A 22567-nucleotide genomic window follows, 5' to 3' on the forward strand; every position below is an offset into this window, starting at 1 on the left:
AATGACAGGGGGGCACGTGCCCGGGTGCCCCCCCCCCTAAATCTGCCACTGCCGGGGGAGGGAGCCCGTTGATAACAACTCTATCCGGAAATGATGTTATGTTAAGCAAAAATCAGCTGCTCCAGGGGACGCGTGGGCTTTGTGGAGCATGCAGGAGACTGGCCCACCTTCCTGGGGGGCCGGGAGAGGAAGCCAATTTGCAGGAGCCTCCCAGCCATTCCGGGAGGGTAGGCAAGTACAGTATGTCTCTCTGCACATTTAAAATCCACCTCTCCTTCAGTGCAACATGGTTCTACCAAGGTGCAAAGTTATATGCTTTTTTTTCTTTGCCCCCAACATTTATGGGTCCCTGAATCTGGTGTAATGCTCATATTACACTCCAAGACATATGGCAAGCCCAGGTGCTAGAGGACACGTGGCTAAACATGGGTGTGGCCAAGCCCCTTCTTGTTAAAACTTTGACTTAATGCTATCATGCTTGCTATCACATACTTGCCTACCCTCCCGGAATGGCCGGGAGGGTCCCGCAAATCGGGTCACCCTCCCGCCCCCCCCCCCCCCGGGAAGGTGGGCAATTCTCCTGCATGGGGCCACAGCCCCTACTCCCCCCTTCCCCGCAGTATAAATTTCCGAATTTCGCGGGTCCGCTGCAAGGGGGCGGGGCTAAATGACGCGGATCGTGTACTTTCGCGTCATTTAGCCCCTCCCCCCATCCACGGACCTGTCAATTAATGTGGCTTCCGGTCCTGGGGGCAGGTCTTAGTGACAGCCTCGCCCCACCCCCAAAACGGAGCCTCGTCCAGCCCCCTTTTCACTCCTCTCCGGGCTTCTCCCGGAGAGGAGTTTTCAAAAGTAGGCAGGTACTGTATGTGCTATCATGTTGGCATGCGCGTTAAATGGGCATTTATGTCCCACATGACTGGCCTGGGACCCCTCCTCTATCACCCTCTCCCAAACCCTTCTCAGCACCTTCTATTGCATTAAGTATTGAAAGTATCACCTCTTTTCTCTAGAGTTTTTTGGAAAGGGAGGCCCCTGGAACACGCTGTTTCACAGCAGCCTCTAATGGGACATAAAACTCACACAATATCATATAAAAATACTAGAGATAAAAAGGTAAAAACTCCACATTTACCGTTACTGTATTATAGGCCCATATAAATAGAGTCTTTCTGAATATGTTTATTGGGATATAAACCATCTGAAAGCATGTAGAATAAATGCAGTTTGTGTTTGCAGAGTCACCAGGAGAATGAATGAAGCAGTCGCCTTTCCCAATAATATTTAATTTATCGTTCACTTGTCTCTATAACCAGGGGCAAAGGAATGATCTATGGGGGGAGGCTGCCAAATGCTTGGTTTTATAGAGATTGTCGCCAGCCCATGAAGGATACGTGATTAGCAAGTAATAATAAGCTTTAGTCTGCCCCAAATAAAGGGGTCAGTTTACTAAGAGGGGAGTTCTGTTTCAGATGGGATGTTGCTACGGGCAACCAATCAGATTCTATCCATTATCATCTAGAAGGTGCTAAGTAAATGAGGATTTTGATTGGTTGTCCATAGCAATATCCCATGAGAAATATTACTCCCATCTCATACTGCTTTTACACTGTAAATGCCAGGTTGCACCCGGTATAAGGACACGGGTCTGTCCTGGGAGCGACCCGGCATTTATGGTAAATGCGTCTCTCATCGACTTGGCTTATTGCATCCGGGGGCGGAGCAGCGGCGCGTGTAGGGTGACCACCTCATCCCTTTTATTCCGGACACATATTAATTACACAGGTTCTGTGGCAGTTTAAAACCAAGTGAGTCTTGAAGTCAGCCAGCCACAGAACCTGTGTAATTAATATGTGTCTGGAATTAAAAGGATGAGGTGGTAACCCTAGGCGCGTGAGGTGGGGTGGGCGAGGAAGAAGCACTGAGGTGACGCTGCTGCCTCCTCCATAGACCCAGCTTGTGTCACTTGAGCTGGGTTACCCATTCACACTGCCCAGCAACCTGGGTCTGACCCGGGTAGAACCCTTCTTTTTACCCAGGATGGATTGCCGGGTTGCTGGACACAGCATTTTACAAATGGCCCTTTTACACCGCACAGTGACTCGGGTCGACCCGGCAATAACCCGTGCCGGACCCAGGTTATTTTTGCGATGTAAAAGGGGTGTTAGTAAATTTCCCCTAAAGTGCAGTATGTTGTAAGACACATGCAGGCACAATGTTCGCCACAGTAGGGCACACTGGGGTGTGGGTGTTCTGAGTACACAAACCCCCACACACCCTGATAGAAATCCGATTTATCCGCGCAGAAGGTGAGCGAGCTTCAGAAATGTATCGCAGGAAGAAGGCGGTGTACGGAGAGTGGCGTCTCCCGTGGTGCCCCATATACTGATGGTGTCAGTGTTATGAGGCGGGACACGGAAACATCAAGGACTTGCCACTGCCCGAGCAGCGGCACATTGTCACCAACCCTGCCAACCCTGCCCTGACTGTGAAGGATTTCAATCCCAAATGGTGCACCATGCGAGAGTGTGAGACACTGCTCTCTGTACACTGCACCACAATTGGTCGACATGCATTAGATAAACATGGACAATATGTCGACACAAGCAATATGTCAACGTGGTCATGGTAGATGCACATGAAAGGTCGATGGGATATTTTTTTTTTTTACTTTTTCAGATGCCTCCAATTGAGTGTCTCAGTACAGCTCCCAGCAGTTGTGACATTTGCACCCGGCACTGGATCATACAATGGAATAGCATAGGCTGCCGCCTAGGGTCCAGGGATCAGTGGAGGGGACTCCTTTACTCCAACTGATTTTCACATGGTCATGTTTAACAGGGGATGCAGAAAGGAGGGGCAAACCACTCCAGTTCCTTGCTTATGGCCTCATGGTGCTTTATAGGCCTTTTTGTGATGCAACAGTTGCAACCCCAACCTGGCAAAGCACTGTGCCGGGTACTGATCCTGCAGGGAGAACCCTTTGCCTATACACTCAATCTCCCCTGCTGTAGGGTTACCAGCCCTGGCTATAGCATTGGTGGTCCACCATAACATGGTTAAACTAAACCCCCGTCGACCCACTATACCACAACCATGGTATATGCAGTGGTGGCGCCAGAGGAGGGGCTGCAGCACAGTCAACAATGTAAATAGGGGAGCCACACCAACTGCCAGTGGGTCAGTTTGGAATGGCAGTTAGTGGCAGTGGCCGTGGCTCCCCCATTTTGAATTTTGAACTGTGCTGCAGCCCCCCTCTGGATCCGCCACTGGTTATATGTTATTTATATGCTTAGGTATAAATAACATCCACTGTATTCTTGGACCGGGATATACCACACATAGGCCCTTATTCAGATCTGATCACAGTACAAATTTGTTTGGAAAATGGGCAAAACCATGTGCACTGCAGGTGGGGTAGATGTAACATGTGCAGAGAGAGTTAGATTTGTGACAGTTATTTTGTTTCTGTGCAGGGTAAATACTGGCTGCATTATTTTTATACAGCAATTTAGATTTCAGTTTCAACACACCCCACCCAAATTTAACTCTCTCTGCACATGTTACATCTGCCCCACCTGCAGTGCACATAGTTTTGCCCATTTTCCAAACAAATTTGTACTGCAATCAGATCTGAATAAGGGCCTTATATCAGCTTGTAAATTCTACATGTTGCTTGGTATGTTTTTCCATCGTGCATGTGTTGTTTATTCATTTGATCATACTGTGCCAAGACAGTAGGTTCTGTTTCCGCTAGTGACGCCTTGCAGATCTTCCCCCTCATGGACGGGTAGCGGTTTTGCCGGACGGACATGGTGTGTTCTCTGTTCATCTAGTAAATTATATTTTTACTTTATTATAAACACTCTCGTACTATGGTTTTAAGAAGAACCCAGACTTGTATTTTAACTCGCGTCCATCAATAAGTTAATAATCATCATCTCTATTTTATTATTACGTGATTATTGGCTGCTTGCCTAATTCCTCTGTTGTCTCCGGACCTTGCTATCTTTATAACAAGATCCCTGAGTTACATGTGCATTATATACATGTAGCAATTGTGCCTTCATAACCGTACACATGCTGAATGTTGCCATCACAACAGAGAAAGATTTTGGATACAATGGAAGCCAGAACCCACATCTTACATATAGAAATCTCCAGGTATTTTAATTCCTGCCAAGTCCATTAACTCATCATGGTTTACTTTGCTCTTTGCTTGTTAGCTTACCTTCGCCTTTGGTTGAATCTGCAGTGTTGGCTTCTATCTATGGATCTGGTTCTTTTCTCTACATCCTCCACTGTCTATTTATCAAAATAAGTAGATTGAGGAATACAATGAAAGTGGGTGCTATAACCAGATTTAGGGTTCTAAAAAGGTACTTATATGTTAGTTGGGCACCCACTATAGTTAGTACGCTCATACCCCCACTATTCATGTCGGCATGGAGTTGATTTTAAATAGGGTGGTGAGCGGCGAGGCACCGATCACGAAGCATGGCGAGCGGCCGCGGAAAACTAAGCAAATAGCTTAGTGGGCGCCCAACTAACATATAAGTACCGGTGGAAATTGTGGTTGGTGAGCCCAGGTGCAAAAATGTGGGCCCCCCCTTCTCTACCCCAACCCCAGTTTACAAGATGGGGCAGTGGGTGACAGGGAGAGGCAGAGGGTGACAGCGGGAGGCATAGTGTGACAGGGAAAAAAAGTGGGTGACAGGAGGAGGGTGAAGGCCAGCACTGGGCCCCAGTGCCCGATTTCCAACTAGGCACGTGAGTCATGCGCCTGTGGGGAGGTACCTGCTGGGAATGGCACGGAAGCTTCAGATGCAGATGGAAGCGCAGCTGGAGCAGGTCAATGCATGGGATCAAAGGCAATACAGGGTTCCAATTCTCCCAAAAGGAGGGGAAGGCTCATTATGGTCCGATGGTTGGGGTATAACAGGCATAGACACGCCTGCTTCTGCAGGGGTACGCCCATCATTTTTATGGGCACGCCTATAAAACCCTGGACATTCCCCTGTTCGCTACCCCTGCAGTGAACGGCCCTACAAGTGTGAAACTCGCTGAAGCCGTTTGCTCCTGTTGTTTGCGCGTGCGTATAGTCGCGGATGTGCTGACTTTTATTAGCGAACGGAATAGAAAATCATTGGATGGTGAGCTTCCATTGATTTATTTTTCACCCATGCGGCGGCGTGCGAGTGGGTGGGATGATAGCGCACACATCCCCTCGCATGTTAGAGAAGGGATTCATTTGGCAGGGCTGCGGGGGGCGTTTACCTGTTCCCTAGGCTGCGAACATATGCAGCCTAGCAAACAGGTCTGAATCAGACCCTGTACTCTATACTGTAAGGAGGCCCATTGTATTCTATGGTGTGGGGGGCATAAAGGGGGGGGGGGGGGGGGCGTGTCTCAGCGATGGTCGCAGCTTACCGAGCTATGAATGAAGGACTTTTAAGTTGAGCCTCTCTTTCAGGGGCAGACCTATGAAGCCTGGTGATGTGCTAAAGTGTACAGTGATAAAGCAGCAGCTGTCAGCTCATAACTGTCATTTTTCCCAACCAGGGGTGTAGCTTGACAGTTAGGAGCTGATTAGCTGGTGATAAAGTACCAGCCGCTTTATCACGCCATCAGGCTTAAAAAATGTGCCACTTAATTGCTGGGTGTCAGACGGGGTCCCGACAGGCATTTACCCGACGTCGGGATCCCGACAGGCATTTACCCGATGTCGGGATCCCGACTGGCATTTACCCAACGTCGGGATCCTGACAGGCGCTGTATAACAGGGGGCAGGGTTATAATGATGCCATTCAGAGCAATTAGCTTCTTGTGATTTCTCCAATCCAGTGCTGAGCTGTACACAATAGGGCTGAACTGACACCCATATCTGTACACCCCAGTGCTGAGCAGACACCACTATCTGTACACCCCAGTGCTGAGCAGATACCACTCTCTGTACACCCCAGTGCTGAGCAGACACCACTATCTGTACACCCCAGTGCTGAGCAGACACCACTATCTGTACACCCCAGTGCTGAGCAGACACCACTATCTGTACACCCCAGTGCTGAGCAGACACCACTATCTGTACACCCCGGTGCTGAGCAGACACCACTATCTGTACACCCCGGTGCTGAGCAGACACCACTATCTGTACATCCCAGTGCTGAGCTGACACCCCTATCTGTACATCCCAGTGCTGAGCTGACACCACTATCTGTACACCCCAGTGCTAAACAGACACCACTATCTGTACACCCCAGTGCTGAGCTGACACCCCTATCTGTACATTCCAGTGCTGAGCTGACACCCCTATCTGTACATCCCAGTGCTGAGCTGTACACTCTAGGGCTGAACTGTCACTCGTATCTGTACACCCCAGTGCTGAGCAGACACCACTATCTCTACACCCTAGCAGTGAGCTGACACCCCTATCTGTACACCCCAGTGCTGAGCAGACACCACTATCTGTACACCCCAGCCCTGAACTGACACCCCTATCTGTACACCATACTTGCCTACTTTTGAAAACTACTTTCAGGGAGATTATAGTTGGTAATAGAATTTTGCAAAGCTACACATTGAGGGGGCGTGTCATGCTCTACCCAAAGGGCGTGTCTAGTTCCATATATGGAGAGATTGTGAACGTGGCACCTAGAAGCGTGGTAGTGTAATTTAAAAAGACGGTACTTGCTTCCTAGCACGGCCACAATCGCGATTTTCCCATTGAAATGCATTGAAAAAAAGTCAATATCGCGTCGGTCGCGTCGCATGCGGCTAAAAAAGGCTTAAATGGTCCAGACGCGATGCCCCCGATTTCCCTTTAGGGAACAATGTTAAATTCCTCAATTTACCCGCGATGCCCCCGATTTCCCATAGGAATCAATGTTAAATGGCTCAATTTACCCAAATCATCATAGGGAACAATGGTAAATGGGCCAGAAAACCCAAAAAACACCCCTGAACAGTGAAATGTCCCCACAAAAGTAGTTGACGCCACCCCACGATCAACGCGAACCCGAAGCGTGGCGAGCGGCGGCGGTACGCGTCCTCCGACCTTTTCATACCCCCACTATCCACGTCGGCGTGGGGTCGAGAATAGAATAGTGTGGCGAGCGCAGCGAGCCACCGAGCCCGAAGCGTGGCGAGGGGACGCGGATACCTTTACAGGTAAACGCGTCCCTTCGCGGGCTTCACAGGTATCCGCATCCCCTCGCGGGACTCGCTGCGCTCGCCACGCTTCGGGCTCGGTGGCTCGCTGCGCTCGCCACACTATTCTATTCTCAACTCCACGCCGACGTGGATAGTGGGGGTATGAAAAGGTCGAAGGACGCGTACCGCCGTCCCTCGCGGGCTCGCTGCGCTCGCCACGCTTCGGGTTCGCGTTGATCGTGGGGTGGCGTAAACTACTTTTGGGGGGACATTTCACTGTTCAGCTGTGTTTTTTGGGTTTTCTGGCCCATTTACCATTGTTCCCTATGATGATTTGGGTAATTTGAGCAATTTAACATTGATTCCTATGGGAAATCGGGGGGCATCGCGGCTAAATTGAGGCATTTAACATTGTTCCCTATGGGTACCATCACACCCGTTTTTTTAGTGCATGCGATGGCCGCGATGCCCCCGATTTTTCCTCACGATGCCCACGATCATGATCGTTGTGGCCGTGCTAGGAAACAAGTACCAAAATGACTTATATCCAAATGTAGATGAGCCCCAAAGCAGTTAGTAAGAGCTACTATACTTGGTAAAGTGCTGGGAAATGGCGCTGAGGATTCAATGTACAGTAAATGTATCTGTCTCTCATTCCTTTTCCCCAAAAAAATGTAACAGTGTAATGTGGGCTAGGTGACATGAGGGAGATTACTGGACAATGAGGGAGAGAGGGAGATTGCTGCTATTTCACGGAGTCTCCTGCAGAATGCAGCAGGGTATGCAACTATGCTGCACACCCCAGCGCTGAGCTGACACCCCTATCTGTACACCTCACTAGCTAACTCTTACCTCTTTTACACCAAAAACCCTGGTCCGACCCTGGTCTTTGAACGCTGGAGTTTCCAGGGTCTGACCCTGCTTTATACTGCATTTACACAGCACTTTGACCTGGGTCGGACCTGGGTCTGCACCATTTACACTGAACCTGGGTCAGCCCTGCCTTTCCTTGTTGATATAGATCTATATATCTATATATATATAGATCTATATAGATCTATCTATATAGCTTGGAGGGGGTAGAGGGGGGAAGCTGTCCCCGGGTGCTGTGAGGGTAGAGGGGGGAAGCTGACCCCGGGTGCTGTGAGGGTAGAGGGGGGAAGCTGTCCCCGGGTGCTGTGAGGGTAGAGGGGGGAAGCTGTCCCTGGGTGCTGTGAGGGTAGAGGGGGGAAGCTGTCCCCGGGTGCTGTGGGGGTAGAGGGGGGAAGCTGTCCCCGGGTGCTGTGAGGGTAGAGGGGGGAAGCTGTCCCCGGGTGCTGTGGGGGTAGAGGGGGGAAGCTGTCCCCGGGTGCTGTGAGGAGGAGGGGGGTCCCTGCGGCTGCTGTGGGGAGAGGGGGTACCTGTCAGCCTGACACTATGATTGCCGGCGCTGCCGCTGCTGTATCTCCCCCCGGCGGCCGGTCCTTGCGGCGGATGGACAGTCAGTGTCGGCGGTCCCTCTGGCGCAGGGGAAATAGTACTATTTCCCCTGCGCCAGAGGGACCGCCGACACTGACTGTCCATCCGCCGCAAGGACCGGCCGCCGGGGGGAGATACAGCAGTGGCAGTGCCGTGTCAGGCTGGCCGCTGACAGGTACCCCATCTCGCCTCAGTAGCCGCAGGGACCCCCCTCCTCCCGAAGCACCTGGGGACAGCTTCCCCAGCGCTGCACGCTGTGGACCCGCTGTGGGTGCCTGGACCCGCAGCGGGACCATTTACACCGCCATTTACACGGGTCCCATCCGGGTTCTACCCAGGTCAGGACCTGGGTAGAGGACCCGTGTAAATGGACACGGATACCCCCCATTTACACCGCCGAGGATCTGGGTCTGACCCGCCGCTGACCCGGATTTTTCGGCGGTGTAAAAGGGGTATCTCTCTGTCCATCCACTCTTGTGCTAAGCTGACCTATCTTCCTTTGTGTTAGTATTGGCCAAGCTAGATACAGTACAGGCAAGTTATTGTTTATTATTTCTTTATAGAGCAGAAACTTGGAAGTTACATCTGTTACACTGTTGTCATATAATTTGTGCAGCTGCAGTGCACCATACAGGGTAACATCAACCATAGTTGCCTACCTTCCTGTATTCTGCAGGAGACTCCCTGAAATAGCAGCAATCTCCCTCTCTCCCTCATTAGTCTAGCAATCTCCCTCATGTCACCTAGCCCACATTACACTGTTACATCATAGTTACCTCCCCTCCTGCATTCTGCAGGAGACTCCCTGAAATAGCAGCAATCTCCCTCTCTCCCTCATTAGTCTAGCAATCTCCCTCATTTCACCTAGCCCACATTACACTGTTACATTTTTGGGGAAAAAGGAATGAGAGATAGATACATTTACATTGAATCATCAGCACCATTTCCCAGCACTTTACCAAGTATAGTAGCTCTTACTAACTGCTCTGGGGCTCATCTACATTTGTATTTCTCAGATGTAGCAGTACACACCCACGCTTCTAGATGCCACGTTCACAATCTCTCCATATATGGACACGCCCTTTGGGAGGAGCATGACACGCCCCCTCAATGGGGCACTATGCAAAATTCTACTACCAACTATAATCTCCCTGAAACTAGTTTTCAAAAGTAGGCAAGTATGACATCGACCCTTGGTACAAAGCACACTGGTGTTTTTTTTTTTTTGTCACTGCCTGCAGTACAACCCAGAGCTAATATATATATATATATATATATGTTGTACAACTGGTGTGTGCTGTAGGTGCCGTGCCTCACTGCATTCACATAAATACAAGCACTGTGACTCTGCAGGCCATACCCCACTTTATTTCAGAAAAGCAATGTGACTGCAGGCCATACACCCACTGCACTCACATAAATAATATAAATAATAGAAGCACTGTAACTCCGCAGCCCCCCTGCCATTCCCCCCTGCAATCACATAAATATAAACATTTTTATAAAAAGTTCCAATAAATACTAAATTAGTTGTTTTTGTACAACTTGTGTGTCCTCTACCCACTGCGTTCATTTCACTACACATACAGTATAAGCACTTTGTGTTCGCAGCATAAGTTTTCATTTTTGAAAATAACTAAAAAAATAAATACTATAGTTTTTGTGTACAATTTGTGTGTGCTTACACTCATAAAGGTGTAATAAAGAGCTTCAAGCTTTCTTTTATGGCCAGTATACGGTGCATCCTGAGATGTATGTAGAAGAAAATAAGATTCTGCCTGTTGAGGGAACACACCTCACTTCATATGGGTGTGATAAAGCCCATAAAGGTTTCTTTAAATAGATGTTGTGTGGTGCGCACCATTACTCTAAAAGTGGCTCTATCCCTCATATTGTGGTTCCATTAGACCAGACTCTATGTAGCCTTTTATATGACACTGATAAGCCATATGCTTCGAAAGCTAGTCTGCTACCTTGTGATTGCCTCTGTGTTTGTGCATGTGTGAGAGAGATGTAGTTTCACTCGCTGCCAACAGATGGCAGTGTTTTGGAGACACACAAACGGACACTAGACATATGTATGTATATATATATATGTATAGATGATAAAAGCTTTTTATTCTTAGCTAACAAATAAAAACATGCTTGGTAGTATATGAAATAATAAATAACTTTAAAGTATTGTCCAGGGAGACCGACAGTACCCAGAGAGAAAGAGAGTGTGAACCAGTTTGAGGATATATAAGGTCCACTGCTCTATAAATCCAGAATTAATTAAAGGCAGTACAAAATTGTGTGTGCTGTGTCTGGCTGCATTCAGTTCACATAAGCACTGTGAGTCCATAGCATTTGTTGTTATTTTTGTGCTGTAGGTGCTGTACCCCACTGCGTTCACATAAATATAATTACCAAGTCAATATAGATCATTCGATAGAAGAGCAGGAGCATCAACCAAGTACTAGTGACGTGGATTCTACATGTCATGATAGTACTACAACATCTAGCAATGATGATCACAGGGAAAAAAAAAGGGTACTCTTAACCTAGAAGGGCGCCCATCGCGGGCATCGCATGTACCAAAAAATCGCATGCGATGTGACCGACGCGATTACCACGATTTCCCATAGGGAACAATGTTAAATGTCCCAATTGACCCGATTTTCCATAGGGAACAATGTTAAATGGCCCACAGAGGCCAAATAGGCACCCTGAAGTGTGAAATGGCCCCCCCAATTGTTAACGCCACCCCACGATCACCGCAGCGAGCCCTCGAGGGGCGGCGGTACGTGGAGTTGAGAATAGAAAGTGTGGTGAGCGCAGCGAGCCACCGAGCCCAAAGCATGGCGAGCGCAGCGAGCCCCGCGAGAGGACGCGGACACCTTCACAGGTATACGCGTCCCCTTGCGGGCTTCACAGGTGTCCGCGTCCCCTCGCTCGCTGCGCTCGCCACGCGACGTGGATAGTGGGGGTATGAAAAGGTCGTAGGACGCGTACCGCCGCCCCTCGTGGGCTCGCTGCGCTCGCCACGCTTCGGGTTGACATTGATCGTGGAATGGCGTTAACAATTGGGGGGGCCATTTCACACTTCAGGGTGCCTATTTGGCCTCTGTTGGCCATTTAACATTGTTCCCTAAGGAAAATCGGGTCAATTGGGACATTTAACATTGTTCCCTATGGGAAATCGCGGTAATCACGTTGGTCGCATCGCATGCGATTTTTTGGTCGCATGCGACGCGAACGACGCGATTTTTTACCTTGCGATGCCCAAGATCAAAATCGTGGGCGCCCTTCTAGGTAAAGAGTACCAAAAAAAGTTTATGAAGAGCACCTAAAATCAAAATATCTCACACTGTTAAAAAAGGGGAAGAGCTGTCACATTAAAAATTTCAAATTAGTGCCCAAGAAAAAAAAAAACTAAAGATGAATAACAAACTGTTCGTTAACAAATCCCTGAGGAGAGTACTGGGGTGTCCAGTTTAGCTATGCATGAGCCTAACAATTTTCACATTTTCTTTGTAGAGAAGCCTCACATTCTTCCACCATTTCTGCGCCATCGGCACATGTGGAAAACAGTACAAATAAAGATGGAGATGATGACAAAAATTAAATTGAAGATGCTAGTGTGGAAGTGAAGGGTGTTGATGATGTAGATTGTGTAAGTCAGCCACCAGAGGCAACAGTTCTTGCCCATGATAAAAAGAAAGCCATATAGATGTCTGGGCATAAAAACATTTAAATTATGAAAATATAAAATGTATTTTTACAAAATAAAAATAATTTGGGGAAACTAACACCCTCATCATGAACCTCCTGATTAGTATGGTTTTTTTTTTGTGTGGGGCCCAAAAAATCTAAGCACTTCAGTCACAAAAGTCGCAGCCCTAGCTGCTGAAGTGCTTGGTTGGTTAAACTGTGCATGTCCTTTTTAGGACTATTTTGCAGCAACTGAGGAATAAAAAGTCATAACAGAACATCAGAATGATTGATTGCTTTATTAATTAAAATTAACATGTGTGATGCCAAATTTATAACCTCTATCATTACAGCAACCGAGGAGAGAAAAGGCAATACAAGTAAAATGTTGAAAACTGTTGCCCCATTGATTAAAGTTTTTTAGATCAACTAATTAAATTAATTTACAATTCCTTCCTTCCTTTCACAAATTAGAAATAAGGGGCCTCCCCTCATCTCTACTGCGCAACTGAGGAGACAGAGCTTCCGCTGCTTATATTATAAATATGCAAAAGGCCACTCCTACATTTTAGTATAAGGCAACAATTTGTTTCAACATAACATAGAAAAATATACAGATCATAGATATGGTAACCAAAATATAATTAATGATGACGATATCTAAGACACCTCATGTACTGTATTTGGTGGGGATGTGGTCATTTGGTCTACAGCATGATAGAGACAGTCATTTGGTCGACGCCATTAGGTCAACATGGGTCTAGGTTGACATAGGAAAAGGTTGACATGGTTCTAGGTCTAAAGGTCATTAGTTCGAAAGGTCGTTAGTTCGACAGGTCATTAGTTCGACGATGTCTAAGTCAACATTCAAAAGGTCAACATGGGGTTTTTCACTGTTTTTTTGAGCCGACATGTGCCGACAGGCGGTATTCCATGCCCTACATCCACTAGGGCGTGGTGGGAGAATAAAATGGTGTGCCCGTCGCATAGTGAGCGCAGCAATGTGAGAGGATGCGGTGCACTTTAAACTGTGTCCATGTTGACATGTCGTCAAAAACCCCATGTCGACCTAGACATGGTCGAACTAATGACCTGTCGAACTAACGACCTGTCAAACTAATGACCTGTCGAACTAACGACCTGTCGAACTAATGACCTTTCGACCTAGAACCATGTTGACCTTTTCCCATGTCGACCTTTTCCCATGTCGACATAATGACTGTCGACCATCATGCTGTAGACCAAATTATCCCAACCCATTTGGAGTAGAAATACTTTATTCGGTGGCATTATAATGTTCTCGGTAATTTCCCCATTGCTCGTCCAAGTACGCTTGATACCAAGACGGCTAACTCTTTTCCTCTTCCTGCAGGATGATTCCCCCGAGTAACAGAAGCTTCTTGGTCAATGACTTGGCTCCTGGACGTGAATATGATCTCTGTGTCCTGGCTGTCTACGATGATGGAATGACCTCCCTGACTGCCACTCGTGTGGTGGGATGTGTCCAGTTCAACACGAAGGAGGAGAGTGGGCAGTGCCGGCCGCTCCATACCCAGTTCCTAGGGGGCACTATGATCATCATCATCGGAGGAATCATTGTAGCTTCTGTGTTGGTGTTCATCATCATCCTAATGATCAGATACAAAGTGTACAGCGGCCAGGAGGAAGGGGGCAAAGCCAGGGTTAGTAATGTGTATTCGCAAACCAATGGGCAACAAGGCATGGCCTGTGCCAATTCCTGTGCCAAGCTGACAGGGGCTCCAGAGGAACTGCCATTAAGCACAGATTTCACCACAGAAGGAGAGGCGTCACCAGGCACAAAGCCAGTCCAGAACGCATGTGAGCTGAGAAGCAGCGTGTCCCGGCAAGGTAAGGGAGAACCGGACCATATTACAGGGAACATTCACATAGAAAGGGAGAAACTAAATGAGAAATTGTAAAATAAATATAAAATACATTACCACATCCACACTACTCATACAGTGGGCCGTATTCAGATCTGAGCTCAGTACAAATTTGTTTGGAAAATGGGCAAAACCATGTGCACTGCAGGTGGGGCAGATGTAACATGTGCAGAGAGAGTTAGATTTGTGTGAGTTATTTTGTTTATGAGCAGGGTAAATACTGGCTGCATTATTTTTACACAGCAATTTAGATTTCAGTTTCGGCACAACCCACCCAAATGTAACTCTCTCGTTACATCTGCCCCACCTGCAGTGCACATGGTTTTGCCCATTTTCCAAACAAATTTGTACGTAGCTCAGATATGAATAAGGCCCAGTGTCTCTCCATTTTTACTAATAAGAGAGTGCTATTGAACACGGGATGTTGCCCATAGCAACCAATCAAATTCTACTTCTTATTTATTTATCACCTTAAAGAAGATAATATATAGAATCTTCAATAGAACTCCCATCTTAGTAAATCCCTGGATGTGGTTCAAAAGGTCGACAGTCTAGGTTGACATGCAGAAAAGGTTGATCAGGGCCGAAACTAGGGTTTCCGGTGCCCGGGGCAAGGCAGTCATTTGGTCGCCCCCCCCTTCCCCTGACGGGGGGGGGGGGGGGGGAATGACTGCCTTTCCCCTGGCGCCGGAGGCTGGGCGACCCCCCGCTGACAACATACCTGTGTGCAGCCAGCGAGGGTCCGGTGACAGGCAGCGGGGGTCCGGAGACAGGCAGCAGGGTTCCGGGGAAAGGCAGCAGGGTTCCGGAGACAGGCAGCGGGGTTCCGGGGACTGGTGTAGCCGCTGTAGTGGCAGCTTTTACTCCGTCTCCTATCGCTATTTGCCTGTTGGCGGGTGATGACTTTGAAAAGACTTGCCGGACGCTGATTGGCTGAATTCAGCCAATCAGCGTCCGGCAAGTCTTTTCAAAGTCATCAGCGCTTCCCGCCGCCAGGCAAATAGCGATAGGAGACGGAGTGAAAGCTGCCGCTACAGCGGCTACACCAGTCCCCGGAACCCCGCTGCCTGTCTCCGGAACCCCGCTGCCTGTCCCCGGAACCCCGCTGCCTGTCCCTGGACCCGAGCTGCCCGGATCTCACAGCACCCCCCCCCCCCCATGCAGCGCCCGGGGCGCCTGACCCCCAGCCCCCCTAGTTACAGCCCTGGGTTGATACATTGTAAAAGTGGGTATGGAAATGCAGACACAAGTTTTACATTTTTTTTGGGGGGGGGGGTGAAATTTGTAGGTCATAGGGGGCGATTCTCTAACACAGAAATGCGGTAAATACCCCGTTATCTGGGTTTTTACCGCATTTCTGTATGCTATATGGCGCCTCCGCAGTGGCAGCGCTGCGGAGGGAATCGCCAGCACAAGCTGGCGATTCCCTGCAGAAGCCTATGGGCTTCTTACCACAGCGCTGTTTGAGGGAATAGTCACGGATCCCTCCCAGCATGCCCTGCGGCCGGCACGTCACTCTGCGCATGCGCAGATGGACTCCTGGGTCACAGACCCAGAAGTCCAGTGCCGGCACCGCATCGCAAGGGACAGCTCTTATCGCAATAATGCGATGCCCGGTGATACAGGGCTGCAGATGTTACAACATCCCGCCCTGAGCATGATACACCAATCAGTGTTCCACTTCGCTCCCCACTCGCAGGCCACCGTACCAATTTTCTATTCCATTTGGATGTTAATGGGAACTTGTGTATTTTGGCGGCGCCCCCGATGTCCGTCGTACGATGAACGGATCGCATCGCATTCATGCCATGCACCCGATGGCATACGATGCGACGCGATTTTGCCCCTCTATACGATTAAAAATCGTATAAGCACCCTAAAGGGTGCTTTTGAGCACCCTAATGGGTGCTTACAATGTTAAATGCACCCCCATGCCACCCCCCCACGAGCCCGCGAGGGGTGGCGGTACGCATCCTACGACCTTTTCATACCCCCACTATCCACGTCGGCGTGGAGTTGAGAATAGAATAGTGTGGCGAGCGCAGCGTGCCACCGAGCCCGAAGCGCGGCGAGCGCAGCGAGCCCCGCAAGGGGACGTGGATACCTTCACAGGTAAACGCGTCCCTTCGCGGGCTTCACAGGTATCCGCGTCCGCTCGCCACGCTTCGGGCGCGGTGGCTCGCTGCGCTCGCCACACTATTCTATTCTCAACTCCACGCCGACGTGGATAGTGGGGGTATGAAAAGGTCGTAGGACGCGTACCGCCGCCCCTCGCGGGCTCGCTGCGCTCGCCACGCTTCGGGTTCACGTTTATAGTGGGGGGGTGGCGTGGGGGTGCATTTAACATTGTAAGCACCCATTTGGGTGCTTTACATTGTATAAGCACCCATTAGGGTGCTTATACAATGTTTAATCGCATCGCATCGTATGGCATCGTATGCCATGTACAATGGCATACAATTTCAAAATTGTATGCCATTGTGCACTATCGTACGATATCGCGTTGCATCGCATACCATCATATGCGTTATGGTATGCGATGCGCGCCGCCAAAATACACAAGTACCTGTTAATGTATGAAAATAATACAAAACATTCCCCAAAATGGGTGTCGACAGTTGCCACGTCAAGCTATTGATCAAGTCGATCATATGCATGTATACCTATATGACTTTTGACCTACCATGTTTCCTGTTGGTTTTCAATGATACGAGATAAGTTAGAACACAGGGGCCTAACCCTCAGCCGGGTGCATACAGTGGGCGGAATGTACAAAGCATTGCATTCACTATGTGGTACATACTACAGCATATAGGGTACATACCAGTGTTAAAAACACCAGTATATACCTTGAAATACGATACGTACCCGATAAGAGCTGTCCTTTACTAAAGAAGGACTTCCAGGTTTAGGACTCAGTTGTTTTTTGCTCAGTGCGACTCGGCAGCTGCAGGGGGTGCCGGGAGGGATCTGATTTGATCCCTCTCAGAGGGAATTGTGGAGAGAAGCCCACAAAGCTTCTATTAGGTAACAACATCTAAAGATGACGTTGCCCATCAATTCCATGGCCCGGAATGTATCACTTTCCAGAGCTACAGTAGGTACATATGATAATAAATATGTCCAAATTCTAAAAATGACAGTTTTTGGATTTCTGGCCTCATTTTACCTTTAATACATCCTGCCTCATGAGTTTTCTCATATGAATGCAGAAGCCTACCTACTTCCGTATGCTAATGAATGTCATCTTATGTGCTCATGCTAGTCCTATGACACTACAGCCATGAGACGGAACAGCTTCATGCGTCTCCTTGTCTGGCACATGTGGTGCACACAGTAGAATCTGGCCCACAGTCTACAAGTAGTGGCAAAGGAATTGAGGTTTTACTTTATTGAGACTCTTACACTGGGCAACTACCCCGTCTCAGTTTTGGAGGCCCTCCCACATAGGTCTCCGCTAACAGTATTTTGTACTTAACAGGTTTAAAAAATTCTATGGAGAAGAGGCAGTCCTGCGAGTGGACGGACATTAACATCTGATGGAGCCTCTGTCAAGGTAAGGTAAAGCGTGATGGGCAGGCTTGTATTAGTGGAGACTGGTGAGAGAATATTGTTTATCAATTACAATGTCACGGTGAAATACTTAAAACTTCAAGCTTGCCACTTGTTATGTGCTCCAAGAGGGCGACTCTGGTCAATGTGAAGGCCCTTATATCTCATACCCAGCGCACTGACCACAGACATAGAGGAGTACAGTAACTTCTTATGTATGAAGCTCCGTACTGATGATCTCCAGTGACAGGGGGGTTACACTGGGGGTGTAGCATTCAGCTATAGGCATTCCTGAATATAAGTGTCAGGCCGTCCCTAAGCACCACAATTTTTGCAGAGACAGAAAGAGAGGGAGTGCAGAAAAAGAGAAAAGGAGGGAGGGAGAGAGAGATAAAAGGAGGGAGATAGAATAATGAAAAGAGAGAGAAAGAGAATGAAGGAGGGAGAGTGAAAAGGAGTACAGAGAGAGAGAGGAAGAGCAGAGAGAGGGAGCACAGAAATAGAGAGGAGTGCAAAGAGCAGGAGCATAGAGAGGGAGGGAGACGCAGAGAGATGGAGCTTAGAGAGAGAGAGAGGAGTGCAGAGAGAGAGAGAGATAGAGAGTGGAAGAGCAGCGAGAGGGAGTACAGAGAAAGAGGGCCAGATGCACTAAGCTTCAAAAGTGATAAAATGGAGAGTGATAAACAGCCAGCCAATCAGCTCCTGCATGACATTTTTCAAACACAGCCTGTGACATGGCAGGTAGGATCTGATTGGCTGAGAGAGAGAGAGAGAGAGAGAGAGAGAGAGAGAGAGAGAGAGAGTGTGTGTGTGGAGAAAGTAAAAGTGGAAAGAGAGAATGAAAGAGAGAAAAAGAGATAGACTCCCCCTCCCACAATTCGCGGACCCCAGCAGGTTCCTAGTGGTATATCCGTCCCTTGCAATAGGTGAAAAGAGGGATTTATTCATCGCTGTAAGTAAACAATAGAAGGAAAGCGTAAATATTGGCTGATGAATCCATAGATGAGTCTTTAGTTACACCAATATAGTGAAGATGAAACTGTGTCTGAGAGCGAATGATTATTACGCGGTAATCACAGAACTGGTGGCTCAGTATAAACAGTGTCTATATATAAACCCATATCAAGTGTCCTGAGATATACACTGTGGGCATGAAATGAGACAGCCGGTTCCTGCGCTGACTAACACTATTAGGGCTGTGTAGTGTGAAGGTGTCTGAGGGACAGACTCATAGCCATCAGCCAGCAAAGAACCAGCCTTTCCTATAACAGAAATGTAACAAATGATATCACTCTGTGCAGATACAATAGGCAGTGTCAATGTAGCACCATGATCAGGGCACTACAATATACACAGAAGAAGCCGTCGTGGTCCACAGTGAATTGGAAAACATCTCTAGTATCTGAGTCTATGTATGTACTAACGCTTGAGGAGAGACAAAGGAATCTATTAACTTAAGCCAGGGCCGGCACCACCACTAGGCAAATCTAGGCATTTGCCTAGGGCGCCGGCCACTGGAGAGCGGCATATTGCCCCCCCCCCCCCGTGCCGCCCGGGTACCTGTCCTGCGGCGCTGTGTATTTAAAGCTGGCGGCGGAGGTCCCTGCAGTCCATTAGAAATAACGAGCGCTATCCGCCGGGCTATGCGGAAGCACTTCTGTTGTGAAAACACTGGCAGCACGGCGCACGCTGATCTCAGCCAATCAGCGTGCTGCCAGTGTTTTCACAACAGAAGCGCTTCCGCATAGCCCGGCGGATAGCGCTCGTTATTTCTAATGGACTGCAGGGACCCCCGCTGCCTCCGCCGCCAGCTTTAAATACACAGCGTCGCAGGACAGGTACCCCCCTCCCCCGGCACCGGACAGCGCCGCAGGACAGGTACCCCCCTCCCCCGGCACCGGACAGCGCCGCAGGACAGGTACCCCCTCCTCCCCCGGCACCGGGGCGCCCCCACCCCGACTCGCCTGGGGCGCTCCGGTGCCTTGCACCGGCCCTGACTTAAGCCTTGGAGAGAGATAAAGTGGACATCGATAAAGTACCAACCAATCAAATCCTAACTGAAATTATTCTGATAGGTTACGTGGATCAATTTGATGTGATGGCAGCATCTCACGCCAAGTTATGTCATTCTTTATTTCTATTTTGGGGAGTGGCCTAACAACAAGGGGGCATGGTCTGTACTGGTGGTTCTCATTTTCGCTGCTGTGGGGGCCATGGCCAGCGCTCTGAGTGCTGCTGACCATGCTCCTAGCCCCCCTGTCTCCGGGAATCAACTCTGTGCTCCGCAGAGCAGCACTGGGCAGGTGGGACTCCCAACTGCATCCCCCCACCGTGGGACATGGGACCATCCCAAAAAAGGCATAGACTAGTGCAATTCACAATTTAGGCTCTTTTCCTGCGATTGTGGTGATCAATCCCATGAAAAGCATCCCAAATGTATGTTACCGGAGCCTGGGAATCACACTGGCTGCATAAGCAATCTATTGGATTGTATACGAGTCTGGCAGGCTTAGCTGGGAATGCATGTGATATATTGCATGCAAAAGGGTATTGCATGCCATCCTGCTGCCCAGGGAGGTCTCGGGCAGCATACTGGGGGAATGCGGGCGACTTCTTCGTGGTGAGAAGTCGCCATAGTGTATGCCCAGGTTTAGATTTGGTACACAAACAATATATTGCATTGACGGGTCTGTACGGCAGGGCTGATATGTCATGCAGAACCACCAACTACAAGATAGGTTGGCTGCATAATCCATTTAATATGATGTCACAAGTAGGCGGACATATTTAAATGGTTCCGTTGACAGACATATCAGGCGGCGTATTGGTTAGTGTGTACTCACAAGATCATAGGTGTATAAACCTTACCAACCGTTACAGTATATTGGCTGGCCTATTAGCCAATCAGTCATTGTGTTAGTCAGGTGTGTATTCAGCCCATACTTACCTACTGTTCACATCTCCTCTCCAGGGCCCAGTTGTCATGCCACAAGGCCCTTCCCATAAATTGACGCGAGCCATGTGTCTGTTGGAGGGGTGGGGCTAAATGGAGCAGTTTTGTTTACTACAGCCCTACCCCTTTCCATTCGGCATAGGGATTCCTCTGTTAATCTCCTTATCCTGGGAAGTTGATGGGATCCGGAAGATGTGGCCACTCCTCTGTGGGTGTGGGGGGACTCCCCTAAAAAATAAGAGGAATAAGACATCCCAAGGGGTTATACCAGCCCTGATAATAAGTGTAGAGGAACTATAACAATCAAAGACCTTCGTCGATATCGAAATATTTGAGAACGAGCTGTGAGGCGGGGATTTTATTACTGTACACGGCTCACTTCCTGTCAGTAAACGTGTCATGGCACGCAGCTAGTTTCTGCACAAATTGACTGATGACAATGAACAATAACTTACATTTAACTGCTCATCAAATGAAAATACAATGTCAAACATCTCAAGTTCTGTTAGGAAACGCATGAGATCTACAGAAGAATATGTTAATTTCGTTAGTTGCTTCTTTTAAGTGGTATCTGAAAGGCTGATAGACAACGTCTAGGTCGGCAATCAGTAAGTAGACATACATAGTACTGTACATATGGTCCACATGGTTACAATGGGTCAACATGGATGTAAAAAGGTCGACATAATTTTTTTCTTACTTTCTCATATCCCACCATCCATGTAGACTTTGAATGGGAACAGTAGAGTGTGTGAGGGGATGCAGTCCACTAATTGGGGGTCCACTTGCTCCGGTGTCGACATTGACACCCAGAAACTTTGAAAATGTTGTTGCTTATGTTGACCTTTATCCAGTGTCGAGCTTGTGCATGTTGACTTTTTGGGTTCATCCAAGACATTGTCGACACAGACATTGTCAAATGGCTAAACAACACTCCTTTTAAATATGGCAGATTGCATTTTAGTCTTAGTGGTCTTGTAAATGTAAACAGGTGTCAGAAAAGTTTAGGTGGTAGATGGTGAGCTTTTCCCCCTACTGTATGTGTCCACATAGACAGCAATGATAATGGGTCGGTGGTGGAACTTGTGAGTCGAGGGCCCAGGTGCAAAAGTATCATTTGGGCCCCACACTATTGGGTGATAGGGCTACAAGCTACTGGTCTAGGTAGCAGTGGGCCCCTTAGACCTCAGTGGCCCCAATGCCATGTACCTGCAGCACCAATGGTAGTTCCGCCTCTGGTATGGGTGTAAGCTGGAGAAAGTGGACTTTGTAGCAGTTTGTTATGGAAAAATTTGAATATTGTTGCTGCCTGTGTGGACAGCTTGGTAGGGTTGAGGGATCCTTGGAACTATTGGTGCTACTAGATACTTAGTCACCAAGTTTTCTGATTGGAACATAGGAAGAGAAAGATTTAGGAGAAGATTTAGCAAACCTTTCAAAGACGACAACGGCAAGTATGCTCATAGAGACCATTTTGAGTCTATCCTCCTTAGTGTGGACATGCTCTTTGGGTAGAGGTGTTTTTCCGTTGAACGACAGCCAGTTTTACAGGTCAGTTACTGTTCCATGAAAGCATAATGACATGTTTCTACTGCAAGCTAGATTTATGTTTAAGTGGATACGTGCTGGTTTTTATTACAACCACAAAGCATCAGAAACATTCCACGTCTTGGTATGATGCGACAGAAGTAGCTCTACCTAAGTGCCTTTAACTTACTAGTGTCCTACATCACTGCCCCAGGCGCGTACTCAACTTGAGATGTGTAACTTCTCTATGAGAGAATCCAATCTCGAAAGCCTCGTAAAAATGACTACTTGAAGGGGAACGAGAGCAGTTTGATTTCTAGACCAGAGAACA

At 48.4% G+C, this 22567-nt stretch overlaps 1 protein-coding gene across 4 annotated transcripts in view; it reads left to right on the top strand.

Moving 5' to 3' along the window:
• LOC146036124 (leucine-rich repeat and fibronectin type III domain-containing protein 1-like protein) overlaps nucleotides 1-22567 on the top strand; it is a 133686-nt gene that overhangs the window by 110628 nt on the left and 491 nt on the right. For all 4 annotated transcript variants that reach the window (XM_083159953.1, XM_083159952.1, XM_083159955.1 and 1 more), the window contains exons 3-4: nucleotides 13673-14169; nucleotides 17686-17760. In XM_083159953.1, coding sequence (XP_083016079.1) covers nucleotides 13673-14169; nucleotides 17686-17744 — 556 coding nt within the window. In that variant the 3' untranslated portion in view covers nucleotides 17745-17760. The remainder of the gene's footprint in view (nucleotides 1-13672; nucleotides 14170-17685; nucleotides 17761-22567) is intronic.

The sequence above is a fragment of the Crinia signifera genome, chromosome 9, assembly GCF_055691185.1.
Source record: "Crinia signifera chromosome 9, ASM5569118v1, whole genome shotgun sequence".
In the NCBI taxonomy this organism is placed as follows: Eukaryota; Metazoa; Chordata; class Amphibia; order Anura; family Myobatrachidae; genus Crinia; species Crinia signifera.